The following is a 19,935-nucleotide window of genomic DNA, read 5'->3' on the forward strand; positions in this document are numbered from 1 at the left end:
CTGCAGCCTCTCAGTGCTCCCCAGAGCCTTAGGGTGAAGCCCCAGCTCCAAGTTCAGGCTGATCCCTGCCGATTCCGCCAGCCTATCTCTTGCCATGCGGCTGCCACTCCAGCCAAACAACGTGGCTTCGTCCTCAATGCCCATGCTGTCCCACTCAACTCCAGACCTTGCCAGCTGTGACCGGGCTTGGTGGCCTCCTTGCCCTTTCTGGGCTTTTCACTGAATCACCTCTCAGCCACCACTTGGGCCCCAGCACAAAGGTCACTTCCTCCCAGAGCCCTCCTGACTCCACAGAGCTCGGCACAGGAGCAACACTGTGGCTATTTGCAGAAGGACCTTGCTCTGAGGGCGGCTTGGGCTGGAAGGTGGGTAGATGCTTTCGGCTCGGCCCTGACCGTGCCTTCTAGGGCCCAGCTCTCTACTCAAGCAGAGGGAGGCCCTCCAGGGGAGTCTGGAGCCTCCAGGCCACTGCCACTCACCTTCAGGGCGGGTGAACTCGCGGAAGGTGGGCAGCGAGATGACCGTGTGGGAGATGGTGTGCACGGGGTCCCGCATACAAGCGACGTCGGCGGGGCGGCAGGACTTGATGCAGCGGACGGTGTCCGTCTTCTCTTGCCGGACCCTGAGGGGAACCACAGCACACGCAGCTGATGGCAAAGTCAGGACCTCAGCTCCCACGGGGACCAAGACCCAGGGAGCAGCAGCAGGTGGCCAGGCCAGGGAGCACCTGGCCCAGAGGACGCTCCAGTGGGGAACTGTGGCGGCCTCTGCAGCCGGGCTGCTCTGTGTCCTTCCTGCAGACTGGAGCCAAACACAGGAGACACCCTGCAGCTGCGTCTGCCTGGCGGTGAGTGAGCAGGGCTCTGAGAGGGACGGACGGCAGCACCGAGCCTCAGTGCCTTCGCCACACGGTGCACTCACGTGCTGCTGGCTCAGCAGACGATGCCTAGTGCCTGCAGGGCACCAGGTGCACCGGCACCAAAGTGAGCAAGGGACACAGGCTCCCTACCCTGGGGAGCCCACAGTTGGGTGAGTAGCGGGTCACCAGCATGTACAAAGTGCCGGACTCAGTGCCCAGAATGAAGACGTGAAATCCGTACCACCGTGCGACTGGGAGCAAGAGGAAGAGGACCTCAGCTCCCTCAGGGACCAAGACCCAGGGAATCACAGACCCACATCCCAGCTCCGCTCCAGACATATTCTTAAAACCTCCTTATCATAAAATGAGCAGATACGAGAGCAACCCAAAGTGAGGGTCTAGCGAGATCAGATTGAAGGCAAATGTCTTCCTAATCATCACCCAAGTCAAGACAGAGGGCGTGGCCAGGTGCTTGGGCTGCCTCACAGGCACAGACCAGTGTGAACCCTTCTGTCCCACAAGCAGTCCCCGGCTGAGCCCCAGGGCAAGCCAGCCGGGTTTCCTGATGGTTCTATGGTAGCAGAGGCCTCTAGACCTTTCATCTAGACCTGCTCGTGAATAAGTGCCCGCTGTCCTTTCAGTTCTTTTTAACGTACCTCTAGGTTTCTTTTCCAGCTCTTATTTTCCACGCAATTTATCTGTTAAAGGATGCAAAGCAGTTAAAGGGCTGGGCTGGGGCTCAGTGGCAGAGCGCTTGCCTGGCTCGTGTGAGGGACTGGGTTCGCTCCTCAGCACCAGATGTAAATAAATAATAAAGGTTCACCGACAACTGAGAAAATATTTTTAAGGAAAGTATGTGACACTGATGAGCTAAGAGGCTCTGCAGCCTGGGCTTGGCCATCTGCTTCCTCCTGGTGCAGGTCACTGTGTCCCTGTCCTCTGGATTTCCTGCACGATGACCACTCAGCTGGTGTCTTCCAGGGGGTGTATCTTCCTCAGGGCACATGGGATTGGGCGCCTGTCTTCCTGCGATGCCCAGGGTTGTCGATGCCCAGGGCCTAGAGCTGCCGACTCACGGGGATGGTGGCTCATGGCTCATGTTGGGTGGTGGCTCACGTAGGGTGGTGGCTCATGTTGGGTGGTGGCTCATGTTGGGTGGTGGCTCATGTTGGATGGTGGCTCATGTTGGGTGGTGGCTCATGTTTGGTGGTGGCTCATGTTGGATCGTGGCTCATGTTGGGTGGTGGCTCATGTTGGGTGGTGGCTCATGTTGGGTGGTGGCTCATGTTGGGTGGTGGCTCATGTTGGATGGTGGCTCATGTTGGGTGGTGGCTCATGTTGGGTGGTGGCTCATGTTGGATCGTGGCTCATGTTGGGTGGTGGCTCATGTTGGGTGGTGGCTCATGTTGGATGGTGGCTCATGTTGGGTGGTGGCTCATGTTGGATGGTGGCTCATGTTGGGTGGTGGCTCATGTTGGGTGGTGCTCATGTTGGGTGGTGGCTCATGTTGGGTGGTGGCTCATGTTGGATGGTGGCTCATGTTGGATGGTGCTCATGTTGGGTGGTGACTCATGGTGGATCATGGCTCATGTTGGGTGGTGCTCATGTTGGATGGTGCTCATGTTGGATCGTGGCTCATGTTGGATCATGGCTCATGTTGGGTGGTGCTCATGTTGGATGGTTGCTCATGTTGGATCGTGGCTCATGTTGGATCATGGCTCATGTTGGGTGGTGGCTCATGTTGGGTGGTGGCTCATGTTGGGTGGTGGCTCATGTTGGATGGTGCTCATGTTGGGTGGTGGCTCATGTTGGATCGTGGCTCATGTTGGGTGGTGGCTCATGTTGGGTGGTGGCTCATGTTGGATGGTGGCTCATGTTGGGTGGTGGCTCATGTTGGATGGTGGCTCATGTTGGGTGGTGGCTCATGTTGGGTGGTGCTCATGTTGGGTGGTGGCTCATGTTGGGTGGTGGCTCATGTTGGATGGTGGCTCATGTTGGATGGTGCTCATGTTGGGTGGTGACTCATGGTGGATCATGGCTCATGTTGGGTGGTGCTCATGTTGGATGGTGCTCATGTTGGATCGTGGCTCATGTTGGATCATGGCTCATGTTGGGTGGTGGCTCATGTTGGGTGGTGGCTCATGTTGGGTGGTGGCTCATGTTGGGTGGTGGCTCATGTTGGGTGGTGGCTCATGTTGGGTGGTGGCTCATGTTGGATGGTGCTCATGTTGGGTGGTGGCTCATGTTGGGTGGTGGCTCATGTTGGATGGTGCTCATGTTGGGTGGTGGCTCATGTTGGGTGGTGGCTCATGTTGGATGGTGGCTCATGTTGGATGGTGGCTCATGTTGGGTGGTGACTCATGGTGGATCATGGCTCATGTTGGGTGGTGCTCATGTTGGATGGTGCTCATGTTGGATCGTGGCTCATGTTGGATCGTGGCTCATGTTGGGTGGTGGCTCATGTTGGGTGGTGGCTCATGTTGGGTGGTGGCTCATGTTGGGTGGTGGCTCATGTTGGGTGGTGGCTCATGTTGGGTGGTGGCTCATGTTGGGTGGTGGCTCATGTTGGGTGGTGGCTCATGTTGGGTGGTGACTCATGGTGGATCATGGCTCATGTTGGGTGGTGGCTCATGTTGGTGGTCACTCCTTCTTGTTTACTGGCTGGCTTACTTCCTGAGATGCCTTCCCTCACCTGCTACTGCTGTGTGGTCACCAGGGGGAACAGTTCACAGAGGAAAAGCAAGACCCATACTGGTTCTTTCCTTGTATTTTCCAGTTTTCAGGATCATGATCTAACTCTTATCATTCTCCAAAGAAAACACACACACACACACACACACACACACACACACACACACACACACCAGTGTAAACTTGTGATTGGAACCAATTTGATGAGACTGGATCCATTGTCACTATCATCCTTTTGTTAAAATGCAAAATGTTCCATCCTTGTCCAATCGGGAAATGGTGCCTGGGTCCTTTGGGCCTGATTCTAGTGCTTCTTGAAGGCTTCTGGCTATCTGAGAGGACAAGGTGTCCAGCCTCATCTTGACCTTTTACTGCCAAGACCTGGACTCAGTCATCGCTCCAAGAAATTCTGCATTTTTTTTTCCAGAAAACTGTATTTGAAGACCACAACCAGGATATTGGTGATGCCCAGTGGCCCTGGATTGGTCATTGTTCCTAGGCCTCGTAAGTGGACATTTTCATACATAAAACGCAACATGAGTTCACGCTGATATTTCCAATTTGAAGTAAGGATCACATGGTTTTTAGCTTAAGCTTTTCCACATGACCAAAGAATCTTCTTTGTTCCACAACAGGATCCCAATTTTCAAGGACACAGAGAATGACAGAATATCCCCTAATTACTCATTTCATTTAACCCACATTTCACACAGGAGATACTCAAATTATCATCACTAACATAATTACTGAAAACAATTTCTTTGATATGTCCTCTCTCTTCTACTTGGGTTTTAAAGTGCTACCTCTCCGTTGTCTAAGCTATACAACAATTCATACAAACTCTTTCTGTTATAACGGTCATTTAGTTATAATTTTACAAATAATCACTTGTGCAGTGCTTGCATGTTCCTAATAGCCTGTGGTCTTCATTTACAAAGTCAGTTTTGCTAGGTATAAAATCCTTGCTCTACATGTTCTTGAGTGCCCTACGTATGCTATTTAATTTTCTTTCCCCCTTAGGATCACTTTCTGTCTTTGTCCAGATGTTCACGTTTTTCTTCCCTTTTATTTAAAGTCCAAAAATTTTACTAGAATAGGTGTTGGTTGCTCTGGGTTGACAGATATTCTCAGGTATGTGGTACATTCTTTCAATATAGAATTTCAAATCTATTTTTTTACTTTATGGAAAGTTTTCTTGATTTATCATTTATAGTGTCTCCTCTTCTGTTTTGGGTTTCCTCCTCAGAGATTCCTGTCATCTGTATGATTGATCTGCTTTGCATATCTTGAATCGACACTTTTTTCTCTAAGCCTTCTTGAAAAGACATCTTTTGTTATTTTTCCTTTGATTTTTAAAATTTTTTGTTCATTTCAACTTGTTTTTCTTAAGTGTTTATTAACTTTTGTATTTCTCCTAGGTTATTCTTTCTGAAATTATTTTAAAAATATTTAAAATTATGTCCTCAGTCTACGACCGCATTTCTCAGTTTATCCTAATTCTAATGCACTGCTTCTTCCGTACCTTGATCACTTTAGCACTTCTAGTTTGTTTCAAAGATAGAATATTAGTCTTTTCAAATTCTCTGCATGTTTTTTTTTTAATGTGCTTTCGTTATCCAGAGGGATATCATTCTGGTCCTGCTTAATTTTTTTCCTTATAATAACTGCACGTATAGTTTGCTGGAGTTGTTGTAAGAGAGTATCGCAGAGTGGGTGTAACAGCAGACACTCATTGTCCTGGAGACGGACAGTTCAAGGCCCTGGGGTTGGCAGGTGGGTTTCCCGAGGCCCCTTTCTCGGCTTGTAGCACTCTGCCTTCTTGCTGTGTCCTTGCATGTTTTCCTGGAGTCCTCCCCACATAAGGACCCTCTCAGATGACCCTGTTTCCACCCTGGTTACTTCTGAAGACCCCGTCTCTAAGTGAAGTCACATTAAGACATACTGGAGGTCAGGACTTCCGTGGGTGGATTTTGAGGGGGACACAGTTCAACCCATACACTCGCAGGAAGGAACACACGGCTGAACCGTGATCCTCCAAAGAAGAAACACCAAAGTTCCAGCCCTTCATGCCCCAGATGTGACCTTATTTGGAGGTACAGTCGTTGCAGATTCGACCAGTTAAGATGAAGTCCTACCGGAATCCAGTGTGGCTGACGTCCTTATGAGAAGGGGACCATGTGAAATCAAAGGCACACAGGAGCACACCATGCCACCGCAATGGCAGGCACTGGGGTGGTGCGACTCCAAGCCCAGGAAAACCAAAGGTTGCTGCTGAGCCACAGGATAGAAAGGAGTCCTGGCCTCCAGGTTTCAGGTCCTCTGCAGGAGTCTGGACTGTAGGCCTGCAGATGGTGAGGCGGTGAGTTTCTGTGCAGTCACCGAGTTTGTGCTACCATATCGTGGAAACTAGTAAACGGAATTTGACCTTATGCTGCTGGTTGGTTGTCCTGAGTGGACATTAGTTTTCCTGGGATTTTGAAAACAGTTCCGTGCACAGGGATTCTTCCGGCCTCACTAGCTCGCCAGCGCCCTCCTCTGGGCGGAGCACTGTTTCACGTCCCCGCGTCTCTGGGACTTTCTTCTCCAGAATGTCTACCGTCACTTTCCTGCCCATTTTCTATTCCATTTCCAGCAGCGGTGCCTAGAGCCACCATCGCTCCGGCCACTGCGTCCTCCAGGTGTCTCTGCGACTCGCCTGGCACTCACTATTTCATCTCGCAGCTCGCTGCTCTGTGCCCGTCGCCTCCTTCTGTCACCAGGAGAGTGTCCTGCTCTGGACCTGGGACTCACAGAAGGGGACTGAGCCCAGAGCTCCGAGATGAGGCCCAATGACAACTACTCCCAGCGGTGCTGCCGCCTTCCTGGAAGGCGAGGTGGCATACGACAGGGTCAGAGCTCAGGCCCTGGACCAGGCTGTGGGCAGTGGAATGCCACCAGATGCCACCAGCACTGGGGTTTGGGGCACTTACTTAACCTCTCTGCACCCCCATGTCCTGGGTGTGAACTGGGGGAACACTGCTTGCTTCCCAAGGCCGCTATGAGGATGAAATGAGCCGAATGCTTGGGACAGGGCCCTGCTCGGTGTTAGCTGTCACTGTCACTATTGTCACCACTGTCATGATGACAAGCATCGTCCTTCCCATTTCTCCTTGGGAGTTTGATTGACAACAGTGACACAGTCAGAAAAGCACAGTCTAGGAGCCAGCAGAGGCGGTGGCTCCACGGGTCAGTGACCTTGGACACATCCAAGCCCTTGGAACCTGCGTCCCTCATTTAAACAACAAGCACAGGAATGTCTGGTTACCTTCCAACAGCTGCCAGCACCGGCACCCGCCAGGCTCCTACGAGCACCAGGCACCTCCCTGGGTGTGGCTTCATGGAATCGTCAAAGTCCTCCATGAGCTGGGCCTGGAGACTGCCGGCGATGGCCCATCCAGCATAGTGCCAGCCCAGGACACGGGGACGCTCAAGCGCCTGCCCCGTTTTCTGTGCATCAGCCTCTCAGCAGCACGATCCAGGCCTGTTCCTCAACAGCCCAGGAGCCGCAGGGCAGAGGTCGGAATCCAGGCGTTCAGGTGACCCCGTCCCCCTTACAAGGCAGGCGGTTCCACAAACTAAGGCAAGTGAGGCGGAGCTGACGCATCACTGGGGACAGTGCGTAGGGATGCTGGCCACATAGAGCGCTGGGTGGCCTGTGAGGCCCCCGAAGGGCCCCAGCTTCACAGTTCTAGGAACACAAAGTGCTCCTTGGGGCCTGAGCCACCTGGAGGGTGATGAACAACGGACGGAGCAGAACGACCAGATGCCCCTGTGCCCTGCTGGCCTCAACAGAGGACACCTGAACTGCACCTTAAAATGCCATCTGTCCACCTCCTCCAAGCCCCCAACACCCACCCACCATCCACCCCCCCACCCGCCGTCCTTCCACCCACCCATCCGTCCGTCCGTCTATCTGTATGTTCCGATATTTACTAGGCTCCTTCTTTAGTGAAAAAACACAGTCCCTACCATCAAAAAGCCCCTGGGCCAGTGAGGGCCCCGAGGTCAACGACACGGCAATGGCTAAGCGCTCAGACAGGGAGCTGGGGCAGGGAGCACCGAGCAAGGAGGCTTCCTGAGAGGTGTGACCCTTGACCTGGGTTTTGAGAAGAGTGGCAGTTGGCAAGTGGACGGCACCCCCCCACACACACAGGACGCTGGAGCTGGGAGAGGGACAGAGACCAGACAGGCGGGAGCGGCAGGCAGTTTCCAGGGAGGAAGACTTCCTGGGCTAGGAAAGAATGCCATGGAAGGTTCCAGAGGGGACTAGACCCGTCAGGACCAGACTAGTCCTCCAGGGGGCCCTGCTGGGCTTGGAGGCTGGAGCCAATGGTCAGCGAGGGGTCTGGGAGACTGAATGGTCAGCTGGGGACGCGGGGCCAGAAGGGCTGTGCTCTTGGCACGTGAGCAGTGCTTCTGTGCAGGCGGGGAGTCGGTGCGCCCTGTCCTCCCGCGAGGCTGCCAGGGGGGCGCCTTACCCCTTCACGGCAATTGCAGGGAGGACCTCGGGAGGACCTCAGGACCCTGCAGCATCCTTTGCTCAGCTCCACCGAGCCCTCCTGCTGGCCCCTGGGCTTCCTGCTTGGAAACACTAGACAGGTCGGCCATGTCGGCGGAGAGTCCCGTTGTCCCCATGGACACAGCAGTGGACACGGACAGAGCACCCGCCTGTGCTAGGCAGCTTCCCAGAGCTGGGAACAGTTGCTGAATGAGAGGGACCTGGGTACTGTCTTCATGGAGCCTTCCGGAGGGTGGGGAAGGCAAGTTTGAAAAACGTGGGTAACAGGATTGCCATCCGTTAGTGGCATCGGGAAGCCAGCAACAGAGAAAGCCTGAGAGGACACACCCCGGCGCTGGGAGGCCTCTGCCGTGGTCTGGGCTGGTCTGAGGTCCCCCAGGCTTCAGGGGTTGGAATTTAACCCTACTGAAAATTAAGAAGGTGGAAACTGAATTCAACTGCAGTATTTAGAGGTGGGCGTCTGGGAGGTGATTAGGATGAGATAAGCTCATTAGGGAGAAGCCCACGATTGAGTCCCAGAGGCTTTATAAGAGGGAGAGACACCAGAAGAGAGACACAGACGCAGGGCATGCTCCCTGACTCCTGCCAGGTGATGCTCCGTGCTGGATTCAGACTGCCAGCAAGAAGGCCATCACAGGTGGGGCCCATGGACCTTGCGCTTCTAGAACCTCTTTTCTTTATAAAGTTATCCAGTCTCAGGTATTTTGTTATCATAATAAAAAACAGACTACTACAGCCTCTCAGAGGAAGACACACTTAAGCTGAAGTTCAACCAATGGGTTTAAAATGCAAAGGGCCTGAGGCAGCAAAGAACTTGCAGTATGGACTGAAGGAAACAAGCAAGTAGAAAACAAGCCAAGGTCAGGCTGGAGTCAGTATGCAAGGTCAAAATTATGCACAGGCTTGAAAGGCACAAAGGAAGGTGGGAAGAGTCTGGGTGAAAGCTTAAAAGATCCTTCTAGTTGCTGAGCAGAGAATGAGCCACAGAGTTGAATGGAGCTGGCACCCAGCGGAGGTGGCTTGGCTGTAATCGTGGCCCACAGTGGAGGTACTAAGACAGACTGCAAGAGCAGAGCTGTGGAGTCAGTGACTGGGGTTTGGATACAGCTGTGTGATCTTGGGAAAGTCACATGCCCTCTCTGAGCATCTGGGCGGGGGGTGATAGAGGCCTGGCAGGCCTGGAGCCAAAGGGCCTGAAGGAGCCTATGCACACCAGTGGTCCCAGGAGCCCGGCACTCACTGTGCTGTCCTTGTCTCCTCCTGGCACAGCACAGGGTGCTCGGAGGACGGAGCCAACTGACCCCACGTGGGCAAGAGGCTTGTCCAAGACGCACCAGGGTTCAGAAAGGAGGTTTCAGTCTAGAGCTTTCTTCTCTCTGTTAAATGCTCAATGCTGAGTGATACAGCAAGGAACCAGGCAGGGGCCAGGAGTCCTAGTTCCCTGTCGGGGCTTGGCTGCGAGAGGCCATGTCGCCCATCTTGGGGCCTCAGTCTCCATATTTGAAAAACGGACCAAGCTCGCTAATCTCTGAGGGCTTCTCATCACCACTTTACCCTGTGGGCTCATCTGAAGCCCCCACCCTGGCCTCCTCCCCTCGCCGGGTCCCTGGTAGGACACCCGGTGAGCTCTGAGGACAGGACCCTCAGGCACACGTCCCGGTGGAAAGCCCCTGTGGACACCAGGCACCGGGGAGGGCTCGGCTCGCCCTGGGGGATGAAAAGCACAGGAACCCAACACCAAAGAACACCAAGGCACGCAGGCACGCTGTGCAGGACGGGCGGGCGCCGAGACTTTATTAGGGTCCCGAGGGAGGGCGAGGAAAGCGACAAGAGGGAGACCCCGCGGCCGGCCGAAGCAAGTGCTCAGAGCTCTGCAGACACAAAGATGAAAAGCTTGGCCACAAAGGAGCTGACGGTGCCGTGGCGATGGAGGTCCATCTTGACGGTCAGGAGCAAGTCCCTGGGCTCAGGGACAGGCTTGGTGAGGGCCACCACCCCACTGTGGTGGCTCACCTTCCGGGTGGTGAAAAAGCCCTCCTCATTGCCGCTGGTGATGGCCAGCTGCATGCTGTCCCCGGGGACGGCACTGGAGGGGCCCATGCGGAAAACCACCGCGGGCACTTGGATGTTGGTGGGGAAAGAGAGGTGGTAGTAGGTTATTCTCAGAGGCAGCTTGGGGCACTCCTGGTTCTCATGGCAAGGCAAGCGCTCGCAGCGGCTGCAAGACAAGTGGGCAGAGAGACAAGAGGGTTAGGGCAAACTCAGCAAGCAGGGGACAACAGAGTGGGCAAGCAGGGGCTCGCTGGGCGGGGCTCCCGCCGCCCCTCTGGCCCCTGTGGCCAATGCCAAGAGCACCCTCACTCACCTGGGGGAGGCGCGGGGACCTCTGGGCTGCTGACTCGGGCACCAGCCTCTTTCAACACCCACAGCGGGTGTTGGTGGCTGGGGTCAAAGGCTGTGCCCAGGATGCAGTGTGTCCCCTTCTCACAGCAGAGCCCCATCTGGGAGCGCTCAGCAGGCACGCCCTGACCTGAGTGTCTTCCAGGCTCCTGGCCCCTCGCCCAGACAGTGGCCAAGGCCACACAGTCTCTTGAGTGGGTCTGAGAAGACCCCAGAAGACATTGTCCCACTGCTAGCAGGCAGGGCTGCTGCCATTTATCACGTGCTGGGCCATTCCTTGGGCACTCTCGAGTCTGGCCACCACTATAAGTGCTCATGATGGTGACCTGAGTGCCACTTTTCAGAAGAGGAAACTGAGGTTCAGAGAGAAAGTGCCTTCCCAAGGTCACAGAGTGAGGAAGGGAGCCACATCTGTGTGCCTGCAGCCAGGTCAGCTCTCTATTCCTTGTCACTAAGCTGTGGGTTCCAGGTCCAGTTCCCTGTTTTGGTCCACACAACCAGCTCAGGATCAGAATGGAGGTAATCATTTCTTGTGAAAGGATAGAGACAGGCACTGTCTGTGACATGATGGGGACAGGTCCTAACTTTCTGTGATAGGATGGAGACAGGTCCCAACTTCCTATGACAGGATGGAGACAGGTCCTAAGTTTCTTTAAAAACATGGAGACAGGTCCTCACTTCCTGTGATGAGATGAAGAGAGGTATTAACTTCCTGTGACAAGACGAATACAGATCTTAACTTCCTATGGCAGGATGGAGAGAGTTCCTGACTTCCTGTAACTATATGGAGATCAATCCTAACTTCCTGTGACATAATGGTGTCTTGTCCAATGACAAATCCTATGACAAGAGTTGTGACTCCCTGTGGCTGGATGGCGACAGGTCCTAACTTCCTGTGACACCATGCAGACAAGCCCTTACTTCCTGTGACAAGATGGAGACAGGTCTTAATTTCCTATGGCAAAATGGAGATAGTTCTTAACTTCCTATGGCATGATGGATACAGATTCCGACTTCTTTTAATTATATGGAGATAGGTCCTAATTTTCTAAGACAGGTCCTAACTTTCTATGGCAGTACAATTCTTATCTCCCTTTGATAAGATACAGAAAAGTCCAACTCCCTGTGGCAGGATGGAGACAGGTCCTGACTTCCTGTGGTAGAATGTAGACAGGTCCTAACTTCCTGTGACAAGATGGAGACAGGTCCTGACTTCCTGTGGTAGAATGTAGACAAGTCCTAACTTCCTGTGACAAGATGGAGACAGGTCCTGACTTCCTGTGGTAGAATGTAGACAGGTCCTAACTTCCTGTGACAAGATGGAGACAGGTCCTGACTTCCTGTGGTAGAATGTAGACAGGTCCTAACTTCCTGTGACAAGATGGAGACAGGTCCTGACTTCCTGTGGTAGAATGTAGACAGGTCCTAACTTCCTGTGGCAAGATGGAGACAGGTCCTGACTTCCTGTGGTAGAATGTAGACAGGTCCTAACTTCCTGTGACAAGATGGAGACAGGTCCTGACTTCCTGTGGTAGAATGTAGACAGGTCCTAACTTCCTGTGACAAGATGGAGACAGGTCCTAACTTCCTGTGGTAGAATGTAGACAAGTCCTAACTTCCTGTGACAAGATGGAGACAGGTCCTGACTTCCTGTGGTAGAATGTAGACAGGTCCTAACTTCCTGTGACAAGATGGAGACAGGTCCTGACTTCCTGTGGTAGAATGTAGACAGGTCCTAACTTCCTGTGACAAGATGGAGACAGGTCCTGACTTCCTGTGGTAGAATGTAGACAGGTCCTAACTTCCTGTGACAGGACGGAGACAGGTCCTGACTTCCTGTGGTAGAATATAGACAGGTCCTAATTTCCTGTGACAAGATGGAGACAGGTCCTGACTTCCTGTGGTAGAATGTAGACAGGTCCTAACTTCCTGTGACAAGATGGAGACAGGTCCTGACTTCCTGTGGTAGAATGTAGACAGGTCCTAACTTCCAGTGACAAGATAGAGACAGGTCCTGACTTCCTGTGGTAGAATGTAGACAGGTCCTAACTTCCTGTGACAAGATGGAGACAGGTCCTGACTTCCTGTGGTAGAATGTAGACAGGTCCTAACTTCCTGTGACAGGATGGAGATAGGTCCTGACTTCCTGTGGTAGAATGTAGACAGGTCCTAACTTCCTGTGACAAGACGGAGACAGGTCCTGACTTCCTGTGGTAGAATGTAGACAGGTCCTAACTTCCTGTGACAGGACGGAGACAGGTCCTGACTTCCTGGGGTAGAATGTAGACAGGTCCTAATTTCCTGTGACAAGATGGAGACAGGTCCTGACTTCCTGTGGTAGAATGTAGACAGGTCCTAACTTCCTGTGACAAGATGGAGACAGGTCCTGACTTCCTGTGGTAGAATGTAGACAAGTCCTAACTTCCTGTGACAAGATGGAGACAGGTCCTGACTTCCTGTGGTAGAATGTAGACAGGTCCTAACTTCCTGTGACAGGATGGAGATAGGTCCTGACTTCCTGTGGTAGAATGTAGACAGGTCCTAACTTCCTGTGACAGGACGGAGACAGGTCCTGACTTCCTGTGGTAGAATGTAGACAGGTCCTAACTTCCTGTGGCAGGATGGAGACAGGTCCTGACTTCCTGTGGTAGAATGTAGACAAGTCCTAACTTCCTGTGACAAGATGGAGACAGGTCCTGACTTCCTGTGGCAGGATGGAGACAGGTCCTAACTTCCTGTGGCAGGATGGAGACAGGTCCTGACTTCCTGTGGTAGAATGTAGACAGGTCCTAACTTCCTGTGGCAGGATGGAGACAGGTCCTGACTTCCTGTGGTAGAATGTAGACAAGTCCTAACTTCCTGTGGCAGGATGGAGACAGGTCCTGACTTCCTGTGACAAGATGGAGACAGGTCCTGACTTCCTGTGGCAGGATGGAGACAGGTCCTGACTTCCTGTGGTAGAATGTAGACAGGTCCTAACTTCCTGTGACAAGATGGAGACAGGTCCTGACTTCCTGTGGTAGAATGTAGACAGGTCCTAACTTCCTGTGACAGGACGGAGACAGGTCCTGACTTCCTGTGGTAGAATGTAGACAGGTCCTAACTTCCTGTGGCAGGATGGAGACAGGTCCTGACTTCCTGTGGTAGAATGTAGACAGGTCCTAACTTCCTGTGGCAGGATGGAGACAGGTCCTGACTTCCTGTGGTAGAATGTATACAAGTCCTAACTTCCTGTGGCAGGATGGAGACAGGTCCTAACTTCCTGTGGTAGAATGTAGACAAGTCCTAACTTCCTGTGACAGGATGGAGACAGGTCTGAACTTCCTGTGACAGGATGGAGACAGGATCTAGCTTCCTATAGAAGGATGATCATAGATGCTATATTCCTGTGATGTGATGGTGACAGGAACTATCTTCTGGGTCCCACACTCTAGGCTCCTCACACTCAGAAGGCAGTCTGACCAGAAATTAGGAAGCAGAGCCATGGGGTGGAGCCCGATGGCACTTGACTGAGCACTTCCCAGAACGTTCTGCCCTCTTGACTGTATTTGGATTCTCCATTCAGAGGCTTCCTCTCTCCTGGCTTTCATCACATCTCCCTTTTGGCTTTTCAAGTCATTGGGCCTCATCGGGTCACTTGGCACCTACTGTGAGGGGGTCTCTGCTTACCTCCTGTTTCCAGGCTGTATCAGTGCAGACAGCCTTTGCTTTACTTGGCTATTTACCACTCTGGCTCTGAGAAAGGACGGCCCTGGGAATGAACCCCATGGCACTGGACACGTGGGGATTAGGGACACTGGAGAGAGGAATTCTGCATGGGAAGAAGCAAAACAGATCCAGAGGTAGGAAAGGAAGCTGGTAAGGCACTGCTGAGGGGCAGCCACCCTTGGAGACGCCCAGGTCCACACAGAATGGGAGTGCTCCACGTGACCTGAGAGAGCGCAGGGACAGAGCTTGGGAGGAGCTAGGAACGGGAAGGGTGGTGGAGCCTGGCCAAGGTGCTTCCCTAAGGGGTCAGGAGCGTGCTGGGCACACCAGGCCTTCCTCGCGCTAGCTCTCTTCTCGGCCTCCCAAGTCTACCAGTGGGAAGACAAAGTTCCATGAAGATGTTCTTGTCCAGCCCCCATGGTCTGTGATAAGTGGCAATTTTGAGTTTCAAACTTAGCCATGTCCTCTCGACACCTTTACAAACACACGCACTCACTGCACCCGGCGCCCACCCCAGCTCCTTCAGGCATGGCCTGGATGGTCAGCAGGGGGCACTAGAGTCCCCATGGTGAGATGGCCTCTTTCTCACTTGTCGCAGGTTTCCTCCACTGACCAAGGATGGGGTTTGGGGTTGCCAGAAGGAAGCATTAACAAGGCGCGTGGGAGGTAAGAGACGCGAGGAGGGCACACCGCCCTGGTGCCGCTCCCTTGCCCATCGCTCACCAGAGAGCTGGACACTCCCTCTCCCAGGTTGCCCACACCCGGCCCCTGCCGTTCACCAGGCCACCAGAGCCCTTCCTCCACGAGGTGTTTCTGGGCTGGCTCCTTGGAGGCTCTCAGCTTTATCTCCTGCGCCCAACCCAGGGCCAGCCGGTCATGGGCTTCGCAAATGCTCACAGATATCTTGCCCTTGATTTTCCTGGTCAGTTCCAACCTCAGGGCACTGTTATGCTTTGGCACAAACTTACTGAAAAAGCCCCCAAATCATAACTACCACATCTGGCAAGCTGCCCGCCTGTCACACTCGGAATGGCCCTAAAACCTTGTTTGGCCAGTGTGCCCAGACTGGGGACAGGCCATTGTCACAGAATCTGTAAGGGAGCCCTGCCAAGCTCTGGGGCCAGGCTTCTAGTTTCTAGTCTCCCTTGGCCTACCACGAATCCTGGTCACACTGGGCATTAGGGGGCGATGCACTCCGCTTTCCAGTTCAGCGCATTTGATCGCGGCATCCCAAGTTCTATGGAAAGTCCAGAACGCCACCGCAGACCGAGACTAAAGCTCTCCAGGCCCTTCCTCCTCCAGGGGCAGCCAGCCGTCCAGCGACCCCAGCCTGTCTGATGCCAGTGGCCAGCCCTGCTGACGTTTCCCTGCACTTACATGCTTCTCAGGATCTGTCCAGGGCAGAGGGGCCATGGAGGGCTCTGCCTGCCTCCGTCCACCCCAGGCCTGAGCTGCTCACTGGCTCCCCTCCCCCGGACACGGCACCAGAGGCCCCAAGGCCCTGCCTAGGCTTTCACAACCACCAAGGGCACGGGGAACATTCCCCATGGAAGGCTCTGGGGCAGCTTGGAACCCCTCTCGCGGGCACTGTGCAGGACCTGACACCCTGGACGGGTCCACCAGGCAACCTCTGTGGTGTGTGACCAGAGGGCTGAGACCCAGAGAGAGGGAGACAGAGGGAGAGAGACCTGTGCTCACATCTCCCACGGAGGCCCCCCAAGGAGCCGCCCATGCTGAGCTTCCACTGCGGGAAGTCAACCACTGGCCCCCTCTAAGTGAGGCCCGTTCAGATTTAAAAGTTGCTTTCTAAGGGTCACATAAGTCCTTTACCAGCCTTGGCTTTTAGATGAGGAAGAAAAGGGGCCAAGAGGTGAAGCCCCCCAGCCTGAGGGGTAGCAGCTCTGGGGGAAGGCTGGACAGGACCACAGCTCACGTCTCGCACAGTGGACCCTGGGGGCCAAGAATGCTCCTTCACGTCAGTGACTGGTCACCACAGCTCACACTGCACTCCATGGTCCCAAAGGGGACCAGTGGGGTGGCAAGCAGGTCACAGCCTCCTATGGCACGAATGGGGCATCCAGGCGGGTCCTGACTTCCACACCCAGCACTGGGGTCCCCCCTGGCCTATAACTCCACGACAGGGGCCAGCAGAGGAGAAAACCCTAACCAGACATGCCCATGTGTGTGGCAGGGATGGCCCCACACCACAGGGCCCCACGCGCCAGTGTCCGGTCTCCCCGGCTGAGAGCTGAGGGACCTTAGTGCAGCCCGTCACCCAGAGGGGCCGCAGCAGAGCGGAAGCCAGTTTTACTTGAAAGGGCCTCTGTCCCCTTACTTGGGGTACCCCGAGGAAAACACAGGGGTGCTCACTCTCCCCTCCCTGCCTCCCCTTCTCGAGCACCCCCTGGGGGCTCATTACCTATGATCCCCGACTCTGACCAGCAGGCAAGCTTGAGGCCACGTTGCAGAGACAGAAAGGGCCCCACGTGGCCCAGAGACTGACCCAAGACCACAGCACTTGGAGGGTCAGGACCAGAGAGGCTGAGGTGGAAGCTCACCCCGCTGTGTCCCAGCCCAGGGCCTGCCCTCTCCACGCAGCCCCTCAGACCTGGACACCAGTCCCAGTCCGAGTCTCTGGGAGGAGAGGCGTGCGCCCCCGCACCTGCCCCGGTGCTGATGTTCTGCACACGCGCCTACAGTGCAGGGAATGGGGTCTCCGTGGGTCACTGTCCTCCCAGGTGCCCGCACAGACCTGGATGCCAGAGGAAGGCCACTGAAGACTCGCCTTCCCTTCACCCAGCACTGCTGGCGGGGGTCGATGCAGGGGTGCTCACCTGCACCCCACTAGGGCCAGTGAACAAGCAGAGGGAGGCCCTTCCCCACAATCATGGGTCACCTAGGGCAACCTGGAAGAGGACCCCACCACAGCATCTGGTAGGTCCCCAGGAGCCCAGGGACCTGCCCAGGCCAGCTGACCTGGAAGTGGCTGAGCTCAGTGAAGCGCACTCTGAAGCTAAGATCTTTCCAGAAGGCACCCAGCACGCCCCCAGCTCCAGTCCTTGCCAGGGAGGGGAGCAGCCCCGGGTCCCCCACCTTTCCCAGCTCCATCTTTCTCCCCAGCCTCTGAGCAGGCCACTGGGTGGCGCAGGTGGTAATAAGATGACAGTCACTGAGCATCCTCCTCCCCCTCCCATCTTTACGGGGGTGGGGGTGGGGCTCAATCCCCGCCCTTTCTAGAGAGAATGGCAGAGGCCCTGGCTGCCAACCTGCCCTGGGTGGAAACCGCCCAGCTCTCTGGCTAAACACCTGATTCACTGCACGCATGTCCTGTGCTCCCCACCACCCGACTGGGCTCCCCTGACCTTCACTGGCAGCTGGCCGACCCAGGCTGCCCCGGCCAGGTGGGGGCTGCCCCTCTTCAGTGCCCCCCACTCTCTTGGAGCCTTGGTCTTGGTACTTTGGCACTGGGGGTTGAACGGGGTGCTCTACCACCGAGCCACATCCCAGCCCTTTCATTTTGACCCAGGCCTTGCCAAATCGCCAAGGCTGACCTGAAGCCTGTGCTCCTCCTGCCCAGCCTCCCGAGTCTCTGGGATCACAGGTGTGCACCACTGCACCTGCCTAAGCACTGGTGTTTCACACACACACCTAGAAGCCAGTGCAGGGGACAGGGCTTCTGTGGGTCACTGCCCCACAAGTGCCTGCACACAGCCAGCCCCACAGCAATGGCTTCCCCCAGCACCGAGGGTAGCAGTGGTTTCCACAGTGCACACCAACAGGGTGCAGGGTGACTCTGCCCCTGGCAGACAGTCTCAGTGAGTGAGGCCAACCTGCCTGTCCTCAGCTTGGGTGACACCATGACCCCTTGGGCACCTGCTCTTCTTTGGGTTTGGTGGCTCTGGGTGTGTTGGAAGTCCACATTGCAGCCATGGCTGGCCTTCCTGAGTCCTCAGACTCAGAGGCTGACACAGGCCTGGGACACGGTGAACTCACAACGAGAAGTGGCTGCACAGCCTCGAAAGACGCACACGGACTTCTCAACGTCTCAGAGAAGCGCTGCCACAGCCCACCAGCCACCGCACAGCCCGCCAGCCACCGCACAGCCCGCCAGCTACCACGTAGCCCACACGCTCTGGGATGCCACCCGCTTGCAAACCCCGGGTGGAGTGGCTTTCCCCTGGCAGGGCCCAGGAAGCACACAAGAGGCTGTGTTTTCAAGTGACAAAACACATGCTGGGTCGGCACAGCAGCTGGGGGAGTCCCAGGCCACGGCCAAAAACCAGCACAGCCAGGCCTCGTGGAGGGCACTGGGGCCTGTGCATAGTCAAAGGAAGACACTGTCCCTGGAGCAGGAGAGGTGCAGGCCAAGAGCCCAAGACAGGCCCAGGGTCAGGAGGTCGCAACTGGGAGCCAGGTGCTGGGGGCCCAGGTGCTTAGCCAAGCGCCCGCCCCGGGCAGACAGGGCTCAGGAGCTCACACTCCCGGGCTGGCCCAGCCTGGAGCTTCCCTGAGGCTCATGACTCTGAATGACACTCTGAGTAAAATCAGGGGTGATGGTGGTCCAGGCGAGAACCCCAGCCTGGGGGTCCTCGAGACCCACCCCATGGACACGTGGTGGCCAGGGATAGAGAGAGCTGACAATGACACGTGGCCACACAGCCCCAGGTCTAGGACGCAGAATCTTCCACACTGTTCCCACCTGCCACTCTGGCTTTTAGGGGGTCACACCATCACAACACCCAGCAAGTCACACTGGGTCGTGACTTCCAACTGTCAGTCATCGCCACCAGCTCCACTGCCTCAGGGCCTGTTCCCGCATCTGCACATTACGAATGAGGAGACAGAGGCCCAGAGAGGTTGCCCACGGCTCACCCGGGACGCCGGAGGGCTGAGGATCTGCCTGGCCCGGTGCACAGGCTCCAGGACCCTTTGGTCTCTTGAGACCAGTGTCACCCGCCACTGGGGGTCTAAGAACCAGAATTCAGCTGATCCTCATGTCCCCACTGGAGGGCACCGAGGTGGCAGCTCCTTGACCACCCACCTGGGCCACGAGCGGGGCCCCAGGAGGTCGACACAGACAGAGGACAGCAGGCCCCAGGGACTTACGTGTCTGCGGAGCGGCGGTAGTTCTCGGGGCACTCGAAGGCCAGGCAGCGGAAGCCTCCCTGGATGTTGAAGCAGGTCTCGTTGATGGAGCAGTTGTGGATGCCGGTCACACACTCGTCAATGTCTGCGGGAGACCCCGGGCAGCACGGTCAAGGCAGAGGCCAGAGGAGCTGTCCCCACCCCAGAGGGAGGTGCCAGGCCTCCCACCAGCCAGGGCGGGACGGGCATCACACCACCCTCACCCTCGGCTGCAGCAGCACCTGGCACCAGCTCCTTCTTCTACGGGACACCTGGGGGGCTTTGGCTCAGGCTCTTGGCCCCTGGGCGGAGGGAGCATAGGAGGGGGACAACTCGGGGCAGCGGTGCTGTGGCCGTCTTGGCTTGGGAGAGCTCGCAGAGCCTGGGGCTGCCCAAGGTCACCCTGCTGTAAGTGGCAGAGCTGAGCTCAAACCAGGCAGCGGGGCGCCAGCGTCCAGCACTGACCCAGCCCTCTGCATGCCCTCCCCTCACATGGGGCGAGTTACCTCCTAGGAGGGACGGGGCAGGCCACCAGCCCGGGAACAGACAGGACACCAGGCAAGGGGTTAGGGGCCCTGACTGCCCTGTGTCCTGG

At 55.7% G+C, this 19,935-nt stretch overlaps 1 protein-coding gene across 3 annotated transcripts in view; it reads right to left on the reverse strand.

The window, feature by feature from the left end:
* Fbln1 (fibulin 1) overlaps nt 1–19,935 on the reverse strand; it is a 71,542-nt gene that overhangs the window by 15,729 nt on the left and 35,878 nt on the right. For 2 of the 3 annotated variants that reach the window (XM_078052544.1, XM_078052546.1), the window contains exons 14-15: nt 19,323–19,446; nt 480–622 (exon numbers count right to left, since the gene is read on the reverse strand). In XM_078052544.1, coding sequence (XP_077908670.1) covers nt 480–622; nt 19,323–19,446 — 267 coding nt within the window. Of the gene's footprint in view, nt 1–479; nt 623–9,871; nt 10,327–19,322; nt 19,447–19,935 lie in introns of those variants that run through there. The other variant, XM_078052545.1, reaches the window with a different exon arrangement.

Source organism: Ictidomys tridecemlineatus, chromosome 6, assembly GCF_052094955.1.
Source record: "Ictidomys tridecemlineatus isolate mIctTri1 chromosome 6, mIctTri1.hap1, whole genome shotgun sequence".
In the NCBI taxonomy this organism is placed as follows: Eukaryota; Metazoa; Chordata; class Mammalia; order Rodentia; family Sciuridae; genus Ictidomys; species Ictidomys tridecemlineatus.